At 41.9% G+C, this 13,571-nt stretch overlaps 1 protein-coding gene across 6 annotated transcripts in view; it reads left to right on the forward strand.

The window, feature by feature from the left end:
- The window catches only part of syt16 (synaptotagmin XVI), an 89,738-nt gene that overhangs the window by 40,558 nt on the left and 35,609 nt on the right, over positions 1–13,571 (forward strand). The window contains exons 1-3 of one of the 6 annotated variants that reach the window (XM_051919960.1): positions 7,175–7,582; positions 12,645–12,824; positions 13,166–13,195. Coding sequence is in view for 2 of the 6 variants with exons in the window: in XM_028821970.2 (XP_028677803.1) it covers positions 12,645–12,824; positions 13,166–13,195 (210 nt within the window). In the remaining 4 variants the exon portion in view is untranslated. Of the gene's footprint in view, positions 1–7,173; positions 7,583–12,644; positions 12,825–13,165; positions 13,196–13,571 lie in introns of those variants that run through there. The other 5 variants (XM_028821970.2, XM_051919962.1, XM_028821969.2 and 2 more) reach the window with 5 other exon arrangements.

Raw genomic sequence — 13,571 nt, forward strand, 5'->3', positions numbered from 1 at the left:
ACACCTCTTGCAGTAGGGTGAAGCAGGGCTGTTTCGGTGTGTGAGAGTGCAGTGCTCGTAGCTGATTACATGAGTATTTAACACCCCCACTTTTAGGTTCTTGGCATCCATGTGTGGCAGATGTAAGGTATCGCTGAGGTCTCGTTTGCACTCCCTGTAACTTCTCCCGAGTTTGCAGTTTGTCCTAAAGGTACCTGAGACGAGCCAGCAATAGGGTTTGAGATGACAGCAGCAGATAATTGGTACATTTTAAATGCATTTATTTGATTCCTAATAGTTACTATCAGTGACAAGGCAGAAGCCAGTGCAAATCTAATTTTAGTCCAAACTCATAACAAGTGAAACAAGTTCAGAATCCAATAGCGTGAGAATGCCACGCTTCTATAAAAGGCTGCCACTTGCACAGCGCCTGGATGTGGATTTACCTTCCTGTGTTTTGTGGTTGGATCCCCAAGAAGTGGGGTCACTACTGCTGGGACCACCCTGAGCATTTATATTAAGGTGAGGGAGATGGCCTCAGCAGGGGTTTATTGTCGCTCCAAGTGTGCATTTCTTTGTGTCGATTTTCTGTTGTCTTGAATTTATTGCTTCTGTTTTTTGGATTACGTTTGCTCTAGGTTGCCTTTTCACTATACCCTTTTTGCCTCCTTTTGGCTTGTGCCATATTTTTGCCATTTTCTTTTTTAATATACTTCTTCATTTATAAAGAATTTGTACCAATTTGTCTCTCAAACCAAACCTTTACTGATCTCTCTTGCTTGTGGGTCATTTTGGTGTATTTTGAAATAGTTGGGACGTTTAAAGATGATTTTATAAACGGTATAAGCAAGCGTCTCCATTTTAGGCCCGAGCAGGCCAAATCCTGCCTGTGGTAGTAGGGGGTGGGCTAGGTGAGGCTACAACTGGGCATGTTGGTGAAGGGCCTGGCCTGCTTTGTTGGTCTTTTAGAAAGCCTTACCGCCTTTTTTGCTGTTCTGTGTGCACCATTCATAACATGGATATTTAAATAAATCTGTGATGAACATTTGTAGTAGTTACTTAGGGAAAGGATCTTAAGGTGGTCACAACTTCTGTTTTATTTTTTGACTTACAGATTTGTTTTGTTTATTGGGTTTTGTCACACTTGCATTTTGTTTTTCCTGGTTCAGACCAGCACGTTTGTTGTTTTCTTTTCTTATCCTAACTGCATTATTAGTCCTTTGGGATGAGCAATTCATTTAGCTCACAGGTGGCGCAGTGGTAGTGCTGCCTTACTTTGCAGTAAGGAGACTGTGGAAGATTGTGGGTTCGCTTCCCGGTTCCTCCCTGTCTGGATAGCGCTTTGAGTACTGAGAAAAGCGCTATATAAATGTAATGAATTATTATTATTATTAACAGGGAAACGCCTCTGGTCTTTTGTTTACTTAAGAATTTGACATTGGTTTTGTTCTTAAAACTTTGTTGGATTTTCCATTTCATTTTGTGTATTTGACCTTTTCTAATGACTGCATTCCTTTTGTTATGCCCATAAAGAAAAGATCTCTTTTGAACCCCGTCATTCATTATGCAAAATCTTTCTGCTGGAACATTTCATTCAAACACCACAACTGTTCTGAGTCTTGTTATTTTTAAATTTTGTATCAATCACATGTGTCATGTTCAGTTTGTGTTTTTATTGCTTTGATGGTGCCATCATGACGCCACCATTTTGGTGAGGTATTTTTTTCATTGCAGTGGCCATCTTTGTTGTGGCGTGATTGTCTGGTGCTCCGACCTAGTAATGAGTGACAGCATCACTATAAGCATATACAACTGGCGACACAGCCTGTGGTCATCTTAGTTTCAAGACAAATCTTTCCTTTGTGTGCTCAGATTTTCTTTTTTAAGGTTTTGTTTTTGGTAAGTTTGCTTGCTGAACTCTTCTCATATTTTTGACTTTGATTCTTTCTTTGGTCCAAAATGACTTTAATGGCTGATCTTGTGAGCTTAACTGATTGCAATATCAATACATTGAGTAGAAAATACAAAATAACATATAAAATAGTTAAACAAAAGAATCTAACCAACCATAAACTTTGGTTAATGAAACAGCCACTGGTCTATTACAGGTCACCCTCACACTTTGTGGATTTTGCTTGTTTTAACACAGCAGGCCTTGTTTCAACTGTAACTTCTGCCTCCTTCTTCACATTTAGAGAGTGTCAAAATGGTAGCAATTTAGTGATTTTGTCATTTTGTTTGGTCGGGAATTTGGTGGCATTACCAGCAACACCATTTTATTTTTTGGTGGCTGTGACATTACAAATCTTTCGTGGCAGCAATCAATTTGTGTGTGATGTGAAATATATAACACTGTAAATATGAAGTAAATATGCGTATTTGTTTATCAAAAAAAGACTTGCTGTTGTTGAAGATGGCCAGCTTTGTGGACAGTTGTGTATATAGTTCAATTTCGTTTGATTTATTACTCTCCCTGTCTTTTCACTTTTGAGTCTGTTATGGCCTTTGGCACTGGTTGCACTGCTTACTGACCCAACCTATGTGACTATTTTGAATTTCCTCGTATACGTTTCTCGCCACTCCAACACACACATTTTGTGTGTTATATTTTTATACCACAAGCATTAGGAAGTGTTTCCTTGCACAGTGGACCATAGAGACCTGGAATTAGCTACCAAGTATTGTGGTAGACAGTACAACTTTAGGGGCTTGCAAAACTCAGCTTTGGAAGAATTGAGTGGATGGGACTGGTGAGCTCTGTTGGGCTGAATGGCCTGTTCTCATCAAGATTGTTCTACTGTTCTAATGTTACTTGGTTATCACCAGTGCCGCAGGAAGTGGAGTCTGATGTCTAGCAGTCTTATTAAGCTCCCTTTATTGTAATAGTGCTCTTAGAACACATCTGAACCAGTCATCTTTGTCCCATACTCCACGTCTCATTCTTCTCTTTCTGTTCCAGTATTTAATCCTATGGTGATCATTTAGACTATGGGCTGCCACGATTTCTTAGCTATAACTGTAGTATGGATTGTAATCACTCAACACACTATTTATTGATTCTACCTGCAGTGCCCTTTGTCACAACTAGAGGCCTCTTTTCTTTCCTCTTAACAGTAATTTAGGATATCAGAACAGTTTTGATGAGAACAGGCCATAGAGCCCAACAGTGTTTACCAGTCCTATCCACCTAAATTCCCCCCAAAAATATCAGGTTGAGATTTCAAGATCCATTAAGTCCTACTGTCTTGTTGGTAATGTATTCCATGTGTCCATGGTTCTGTTGTTTTACAACCAGTTTTGTTTTTCTACTGACTATATTCATATGTCGTTTTTGTTAATTTTGAATTATTTTTTCATGTTTTATGTTGTTCTTCTTAGTTTTACTTATAATTTGTTTTTTATATACTGTCTTGTTAAAATGGCATCCAATCTTTATATTTTGTGGGTGGTGCTTCAGGAGGTGGGGCCACCCAGACATCACTGCTACTGGGTCCTCGCTCTGGCTTTATGCTTGAGTCAGAAAGAGAGATCCAGCAGTGGATCATTGAGTTTGTTCTAGGAGTTTTAAGTATTTCTTCTTCATATTTTTTCAGTCAGTATTGGATTTTTTTGCTCTGTTTATTGGATTTCTGCCTTGGATTGTGTATTAGGACTCGTTTGCTTTTGATTGTTTTGTTTAGTCAAATTCTTTTTGTCCTTTTCCCCTATTTTTTATGTTTTGGTTCTTTTTGGTTTTGTAAATAAATATCTTGATTTACAAATATTGTCATTTTGAGTTGTCCACATGCCAGGGGTTTATGGCCGTCCACCCCCTTTTAGGACATTTTGGTATATTTCTTGGACATTTGTTGTATAGCCAGCTCCTCATTTTTGGGCCTGTGGGGGCCGAAGTCTTCAGGTAGTTAATTTGGACTGGCTGCCTTATTTGGGTGCACTGGTGGGGGTTCTAGCCTGCTTTCTGGAGTGTTTTGGAGGCCTCACATACCTCTCACCATGTTTAAATCTCCTAAATGCAAGAATTTATTTGTGTGAAGAAAAAGTTCCCAACCTTTGTACGATAGTGTGCATTCCAGATATAGGTTGCTGTGTTTTTGGCTGTAGGTTTATGTAATACTTACGATGATAATGGAGTGTTGTTTTTATAGCCTACATGCAACACTGATTCTGGCCACAAAATGAGTTTCTCTACATGGTTGTCAGTTCCGTTTCCAGTCACTAGATGTCATAATTCTTGGATGTAAGTGCAATGCCCATTCCAACCAGTAGACATTGTACTACTCACCTCTAACTTCAATGTTCAAATGTTCATTCTGATGACTGGATGCCGTCTTTTTTGAATTTATGTTTAGTACTAATTTCAGCCCCTTGACACTGCTTTTCTTTGATCTAACTGCCACACCAATACTTTTATCTAATGAAAGTGCCCATTCTGAACACTGGACACAGCATTTCTTAGATCTAACTTCAAAGTTTCTTTTAGGAATATGACTCTGTAATGTATCTTTTCTTTCTTGTCCCTAAATGCATTATTCGTTCTGGCCACTAGATGCCTCCTTTGTTCATTATGTTGGCATTTTTAGATCTACGTGTAGTGTTTTTTAGTGATTTTCATTAATCTAATTACAGTACCCATCCTAATAGTGGTACAGCCTTTCCTGCTTTTAAATCTAACCTCACAAGAATGGGAGTCAGAATCTGTGATGTATGATATTTGCCTGCTCGCTTGTCCTTCATGGAAGTACACATTCTGGCCACTAGATGTCTCATTTCTTCATCGGACATTCCTCTCACAGTATGTGTTCTTTATTAAGTCAAACTGTAGGGTTGATTCTGCCCACTAAATGTTATATTTCATGGACGTCATTGGAATGCTCAATATGAATACCGGACACAGTGTTTCCTAGATCTAACCTCAAAGATTCATATGGGAATAGGACTCAAAATCTGCATTATGATCTTTGTCTGCTTCGGTGTCCTTCATTGCAATACTCATTCTGGCCACTAGATGCCTCTTTTCTTCACAGGGCATTCTTCTCACTGCATAAGAAGTTTGACAGATTAGAGGAGACCATTCGATCCATCAAGCTTGTTTGTTTTTAAGGTATTTTGAGCATCATCTGTCCCTCCCAGACCATGAAATCAGTGTGAGGCAGCAGAGCTACCCCTGTGCTACTGAGCTACCACCTGCCGCCTGTGCGTGTGTTTTTCAGGTGTAACTGAGAAGCTAACGATCGCCATACTTCTTAAATCTGACTATGGCAGCTTTTTCCAGGTTCTAACTGCAGGACCCAAGCCAGCCACTAGATGCCACATTTCTTGTCTCTAACTGTGGTGCCCATTCTTTATTTCTTGGGTCCAACTTCAAACTTTAATTTATGGACTGTGATGCATGATCTTTGAGCCCCTGCTGCCCCTGTTATTGGTTTTCAATTGTTTTGTTACTCCACACTCACCTGGCTGGAGATGCTGAACCCCCTCACAATCACCATGGCAACTAGGCCTTCACAAAGGTTTGTTTTCAACTTGGCAGGTTGTCAGGGTAACTGACCACATTCCTGCCATTGACAGCAAAATAAAAACGCAAATAAAGTGCTTATGACGGCACACACGAGAATTGTCTTGTGAACTCCGTTCGCAGGATCGCATGAATTATGAAAGTGACTCGAGGGCCTGGAGCAGACGGGGGCGGAGGCAGGACAGGAATAGCGCTGGGCCGGCTCCCAATTACTCTTGTGTAGCTGTGGGCTTTTTTTTTTTGGTTGCCATGGATACACTATCGTTTTCTGCAGCCTGCCCTAAGGATTGCATAATTGTTTAGTTATTATTCTTGACTGTTTTCTTCATTTTGCTCAATGTGTGCAATTCCATTTTAGCACAGAAGCCCTGACTTGGCGACCTTTGCTCTCTCATTCTGACTCCAGTCAATATTTGAGGGGATGGGAATGGACGACCTTCATAGGGAGCTCATTGAAATTGGCCCTCATAGTCCATCTTTGCTGCATACTGTCCTTCCATTGCTGTGTGGATTAGTTCTCAGCTCACCTTTTCCACCACTGCCGCAGGGGTTTATTTTTCCTCTGTTTGGTCAGCTGCGTTGTGGCTGGCTTATCTGATACTCTTATTTTGTGTAGCCACTGTGTAAAGCTGCTCCTTTGAAAATGTCACTGGTCATTATCCTGAAGATTAACAAGTGTAAGCTCGGTTGACAGGTGGTGGCTGAGGCCTGGTGACAGCCTGAGCATTGTTTGCATTGTAAGGCCCTGGTCATACTGGACACTCAGACGATATTTCCTGGACATTTTGACATTTATCCACCTACCCCATCCATTTCTTTTGCTTTTTATATCACTCTTGGTTATTGAGCGGCAGCAAAGAGCACAAGTCAGTTGTCAAACCTCTTGCATGCCAGCTCCCATCTACCTGAAGAGATGTATGTAGTCAGCGAGATGAAAGCCATGGTGTGTTTTATTAGACAGAAAGTGAACGATGTGGCCAGTAGAGCTGTAAGGTTGGTTGTGTTGGTGGAGATATTTTATATCTGGATATATGCAAGTATTGATTTTCTGACAGTTTACCTGTTAATTTAATTTACACTCTACTCACTGTCAATACCTAATTCATCAATTATGGCAGCTTTTGGTGTGCATCAATACCCTGCGTAACTGCCAGAACAAAACCCAAAGGATGAGCTTTCATACCCACAAAAAGAACAGACACATGAGGTACTGCCCAAAGAAAGTGGTGACCACTTGGGAAGAGGGGGCAGTAGCACCTTTTTTGTAGCCAGGACACCAGCAATTCAGGATGCAGTAAAAGTATCAAGTATCCTCTCTGGAGGGCTTCCTTTCTTTAAGATAACCCTAATTTTATGAGGGTGAACAACAGCTTTTAAGTGTTGAGCCACCCACAGGGTTTTCAGATGGAGTTTACCCACTAGTGCTTGTTCCTAGAAGATCTTTCAGACTCCATTAGGGTTGGCTACATGAATCATGCTCACAATGTGTCCTTTGTTGAAGTGACAACACCAGTGAAGACAGTAGCAGGATGTGGCCAATGGCAGGGAAAGAGCAGTGAAGCAGGTTGCGTGTGACAGGTGCCGACACAAGGAGCTGTGGCATGTGAGAAACGTCACAAAGAATGCAGCGGGAAAGCCCATCCTGCGGCAGGGCGGAGATCACACCTGTGTCGCTGTGCTAGAGACTGCATTCCAGAAGTTTCCCGCCAGCCTTCTGCCCCTCAGATATACACACGCACACACGCACAACCGTTTGCTGGATGGCACAGTAACTTGAGCCTTCAGGCTTCTCCAGTGGATCTCAGCCCGACTTTTTCCTCTTCATCCTTCTACTTGGAAGCTTCGGGACGAAGAATACAAGCTAAACCGGCTTTTCAAGTTTGCAGCACAAGGGCCGAGAGGGTAGATGATCTCTTCTCCTTGTTGACTTCACAGTCCCAGCCATCTGCTGAAACATTACAGGACGGCTTACACTGCTGGTAGAACTGCACAGGACTGAAATCACAGCAGTCATAGTATATCTCTCCTCCTGAGTTCTGACGGACGAAGAGACGGACATTGTGCCAGCGTCTGGAGTGTGAGTGACAGGTCTGACAATGAACTTTATTTACGTGTGGCTTTGTCTTTTTGGGATGTCTTGTGTGGTCAGGGTGGGGCAGAGCCCAGGCACGACTGGACTGCCTGCACATCAGGACCCTGTAAGGATGTGACACTGGGTTGGTGGCTGCGCATGCATGTTTGTGCCTCACTAGATGGCAATGGTTACCCTGTGGTGGGTAAAAGCTGGAAGGGGACACTTTGGAGTATAAATTACTTGTGTACATGTTATTGAGAGTAAGTGAGTGAGTAGAGTGAGATCCAAATGGAGCAGCACCAAGTTGGAATCATTTTAGGATGCATCTGATGCCACAAGGGTGGAGTGGTCGCGCTGAGGTAGGGATCTGCATTGGTAATCAGAAGGTTGCTGGTTCAAATACCATAAACGTTAAAAGTGACTCTACTCTGCTGGGCCCTTGAGCAAGGTCCTTAACCTGCAATTGCTCAGTCCTAGCTTATGACATTAATCTGTATCCAGTCCTGCATGTAGGCCCTCCATGGGGGTTGGTGGCAGAATTGGCACTCCAGCCACCATAAAAAAACTTCACACTGTTTCATTCCACCTGAACTAGTGTGGTGCTGAGGTGTCACCCATTGCATGGCTGAACTCTGGTCCTAATTTGGGATCCTGAGTTGATTTGTCATGTCATGGGTGTGGCAATGTGCTGTTTCAGCGTGTGCTCCTAACCCCTTTCTCTCTCCTCTCTGATGCCATTCGGGCTCAACAGGATTTGTGGTAAATTTAGAAGGAAAGATGTCATTTTGGAGCACCATAAATGAAAGGCTTTGGTTTGGGTTTATGTGGGTACAGGACAAAGGTGCATGCATTATGGTGTTCACCTGAGTGTTGCTGTATAACTGGGCATAAGGGATTTTGGTAAGTTCTGCTAACAGTGTACACAGTTGCACCTTTCTCTTCTGACTCTTGAAGAGTGATCAGCAATGTGGAAAGAAACAACTTTTATTCTATATAATGCCTGCTAGTAGTGAACACAAGCCATGTACAGATCTAAAATACAGCAGTTTACATTTATGTGTACTTGTAGTTTAGTCAAGTTAAGCAACTTACTGAAGGGCATATAGTGGGAATTAAACCAACAGTCCTTTGCTTAACAGTCTAGTGATTTGCATAGCTGGAGGAAAGGAGCAACTTTGGAACCCACAGTGGCCTCAGGGTAAAGTGGAGACTTAGGGTAGGATATTATGACAGTGCCCTCTCTTTGATGGTAGGTCCTTGGCTTTGTTTGTGAATGTGGTGCTGGTGGGGATGTTGTGTCATATTACCTTTGTAGAATAGAAGGTGGTCTTGATCTATTCCTTTTTTTTTGTCTTGTCCCATTTTCTAATTATTGTGGGTCATAGCAAAATATTTTCACTGCACCTTTCAGAAAAGGTGATGGATAGTGGGTGTCCATATTTAAAAATGTAGACTATGACTGCTTGGGTTTTGGTGGCGGGTTCAGTGTGCCCAAGTGTAGCAGGATCATAAGCAATAAGGCAGAGCTCCCCCTGCTGGTGGTGAATGCCCTCAATACGTCTTTGCTCACTTTATTATCTGACTAGCCATGTTACCCAGCTTCATAAGAAAATGGGTGTCAGTTATAGTGTCATCAGTTAATCAGGGGTATTGGAAGTACTTGGAAACTAACAAAGTAAGTTTGTTGTATACGTTGGGTGTAGGTTTAAGGGATAATGTTATTGGCAGGTAGTGTGGTGGAGTGTGTAAGGCCTAGAACTTTAATCCCTGAGTTTGTGTGTTCAAGTCTCATTACTGACACTATGAGTAAGTCACTTCACCTGCCCACACTCCCAATTGCAAAAACAAATGTAACCAACTGTATCTCAAATGTTATAAGTCCCCTTGGTACTCTCTGTGTTAGTGACATATTAATGTGTGGAGCAGTAGCTTTATGCATCTTGACACGATATTTTTCCCTTGGAATTTTGTATTATAATTGAAGATCAGGATTCTCCCATAATGTTATAAGCGCCGTTAACAAAGAGTGGTAATGTGAGGGTGGGGTCAGTTTTCAGTGGTGTGACCAGGGGGATGTAGGCTGACCGAGTTGAACGCATATCCAAGATGAGAGTCGGTAATCAACAGCAAAAAACAGTGCTGGCTAACCATCAAAATTTCCATCTTCCTTAAGCTTCCCCGGACTTTCTCTTTCAAATTCACAACATGAACAAGACTCTTTTTTGCAGTCCAGGACAATGCCTTGTCTTCAGTTGTTCATCCACTCTATTGGTTAGTGGTGCTCTTCATGTGGCCTGTCAATCACTTCTGCTGCATCCATAATTTGCATAAAACACATACTGTCAATGTAGAGCATATAAGTTAGCATAATACTATTAAATATCAACAAATAAAAATACACTGATAAATAAAAAAAAACTTATTTTCCTTTTTCTATAATGTCACCGAATTTCAATTAAATCCTTTAAGGCATCATTGAGATTTTGGTGTATTTAGTATTTCTCTTGTATGGGAGGTTTTACCCGTAAATAGTAAAATATCAAAATGTCCTTTCTTCATAGATACCTAGTGCCATAAATGTACAAACCTGACAAACATCTGCTTTTTAACTAAACAGCAAATATTGTTTTCATTGATGGTGTGAATAAGTCACTTCGTCAACTTTGCATTTATATATTTGTGGCCACCAGAGGGCGCTCCAGTCACCCAAACCCCAGACACAGACAGACGCTGACACAAGTTTGCCACACAACACACGTTTATACACGTGGGAAGCTCTTTCTTTTTCTTGCTCCCCACAACACAGCACAGTTCCAAAGACCAAAGTACAATAGAACACAGTCCTTTCTTTCTTTCTTTCCTTCCTTGCTTCTTTCCTTCCTTCTTTCTCTCTTCCCTGTTCTGTCCCCACTCTCCACTCCCCCTCTGGCAAGCTTCGTCCTCTTCCTCCCAACTCTGGCTCTCCAAATGGAGTGAGGTGGCTCCTTTTATGCAGCTCCTGGGACTGCTCCAGGTGGCTCATCAGCATTACCTTGAATCACTCCCAGGTGTGGTGGAAGTCCAAATTAGGGCTCTGCAGCTCCCCCTGGTGGCCCCCTTCATGGAACCCAAAAGGGCTGTCCCAAACTCCAACTCTCTGGAAACCCTGTGGGAATCCGTGGCGCCACAGCAACCCGGGGGGGGCTGGCCTTAAGTGAATCTGGGGGAGGCAGCATCCTGTACACATCTGCTCCCCAGGTCCTTCCAGTATGTCGGCCTCCCAGCCAGGTATATATATACAGTATATATATATATATATATATATATATATATATATATATATATATATATATATATATATATATATATATATATATATATATATATATATATACACCAGATCACAATCCCTAAACCTGATTTGGTGTTTATATCTCTTGATGCAATGTGACATCATGATTCAGATAGCATATAAATGTGGATACCCTTATAATTTTTTCTGCTTCACTTTTCTTTGTTTTAGAAGCAAAGTTCATTTTCTAAATATAGTATGTCGAATCAGCATAATTTAGACGTTTATGATAAATTTTGTTTTCTTGCTGCACCACAGACTGATCACTTCATCTGCCATGTTGTTTTGAACATCCATCCATCTTCCTAACCGCTTGTCCAGGGCAGGGTCACAGGGTAGATGTAGCCTATCCAGTAGGGCGCAAAGCCGTAACAAGGCCTGGATTGGGCATCAGTCCATCGCAGGGCAGACGCACACACACATAATCATGCATACACACAAGCACTAAGACCAATTTAGTATTGCCAGCGCACCTAACCTGCATGTCTTTGGACTTTTGGTGAAAACTGGAGCGCCTGGAGAAACAGACACAGGAGGAACGTGCAAACTCCATGCAGGGAACAAGCAGGACATGAATACCAGTGTCCTTATAACAATGTTACACAAAAACGATGTAATCAAGTTACATCCTTAGGTGAAAATCCAAACTGAATAGATATTGGTAATCAGAGTTGAATGGGAAGTCAGCGCCATATTCAAACATAGCTGGCATCCTATCTTAAAAAATTGCATCCAAGTTGATTTTGTGTGTGTAATCCAAAATCTATTTGGTGTCATACTTAGAAAAACAATTAGAACCTGGTCAAATCAGAATGGCAGTGCAAACATGGCTTTAGAAGCCTCAGACTGAAGGATGTGATGTTAACACGTGAGTGCAGACCTTACAAAGCGGGCCCATGTGCAGCCTCTGGCCATCCTGTTGCTAGGACATTCCACAGCAGAGACGGAACGCTAAGGTGGTTGATCAGCACAATGTGTGAAGTTAAATGGAAAGGGTGATATTGACGTGATTCTTGGAAATCCGCTTTTAAATGGAAGGCTTTGTGCTTTACATAATACAAAGGGTGTCTTGGCAATGACATATAAGGAGGAATAAAGCCGCTTGTTTCTGCTCTATTTTGCTTCTCTTCATTTTTTGCAGAGCAGATTTATACAGGTTCATTTAGACATGTGTGGAGTAAAAGGGTCCTCTTATGCACCAAGCATGTTGTCTTAAATATCTTGCAAGCTGGTGCCCTCCAGAAATGAATAGTTAGCCCACTTCAAACAATATCAGATCTGCACTGAAGAACAACCTCCCAGCCCCCGGTGTGCCAGTTTTTGGCTGTCCAGCTTCTGTGAGTGGTGCAGTCATAGACCCCAAGCCCAATTTTTGAAATCCCTGCAATTTAAAAGGCCATGACTGAAAGAACAACAAGGTAGGGCGGCCCCTGCTGGCCAACTTGTGCAAATTCTCCTCATATGAGGTTCGGACTCAATAATGACAGAACAAATGTGCCCTCTTACTACTTTATTTAATTACCCTGCACTGGAGATATTGAGGCAGAGAGCAAGCAGTGACAAAGCTGACATATTCTGAGTAGTCAGTTCTTTCTAAGCTAAAACTTAAACAGAAACAGGAGTTGGGGGTTGTGATGGTGGTCTTTTTTAGGAATGCATTGTACTGTCGTCATAATTACTTTTGTAATGGCACACACTCTGTAATGTAAAGACTAACAGCTTCTTTGGCTTTCTTGCATTTGCAGTTACTCCTGAAGCGATTGGCTTCTTGTCAGCAGTTGGAATTTTCATCATTCTTCTGGCTGTCCTCTTCTTGTTCATCAATAAAAAACTCTGCTTTGAGAAGATTGGGGGCCTGCCATGCCTGGAGCAGCGGAAAAGAAAAAAGCGTTCTAAAGAGAAGGCTGGGGTGCTTCAAGGCCTTGGTAAGTGTCCTGCTTTAAAGTGATGTGTCCACCCTCGAAAATAAGAATTAAAGGGAAACCCCTGGGGACTTGAGGGTCTGAATGCAGGGTCCATGTCCTTGTCCATGTGGTCTTCAGTCTAGCCTCAGCTTTTCAGAAGGAGAATGCCAGCCCTTGTTTTGAATTTGATGTGTCGCTAGCTGCATGCCCAAATGACCCAAATCTTACAAGAGGCTGCTGCGCTAGAAGAAGTGAAACTCGAAGTGAGGTGAAGTGGGCTTATCTGAGGGTCCTGCCTCAGCCAGGTCAGACTACACTTTTATTCACTTGATGCTGAGACATCTGCTGTGTTTCGTTTTCAGACAATCAGACTCCAGTGAACATCGGCCAGGGTGAGCAGAACTGAAAAATGTTGGGCTGTCGCAAGTGGGTGATGTAGAGGGATGCCATTCAAATGAAGCGTCTTTACTAGAAATTATACCACTATAACAGTCACCCGCCATAAGCATTTATTTACGACACAAGACGATCAATTTTCTTTGCAAGTTTCATTTAGTTTGGTACCAAGATAACTATTAGAAACAAACAAGGCACTTCATTTGAATGGCACACCGAACCAAAGGGTGTTCTCTTGTTTGGTGGGCTGTAGGTCTCTGTGGGATTTCATCTCTGTTTTCACCTTCATGCATATGCTGTGCTTTAAATAAAAATGTGGCAGTATAAATCACAAAAAAGAAAAATGCTCAGTGGCACTGTCAGGAATATCAT

This window comes from Erpetoichthys calabaricus, chromosome 16, assembly GCF_900747795.2.
Source record: "Erpetoichthys calabaricus chromosome 16, fErpCal1.3, whole genome shotgun sequence".
In the NCBI taxonomy this organism is placed as follows: domain Eukaryota; kingdom Metazoa; phylum Chordata; class Cladistia; order Polypteriformes; family Polypteridae; genus Erpetoichthys; species Erpetoichthys calabaricus.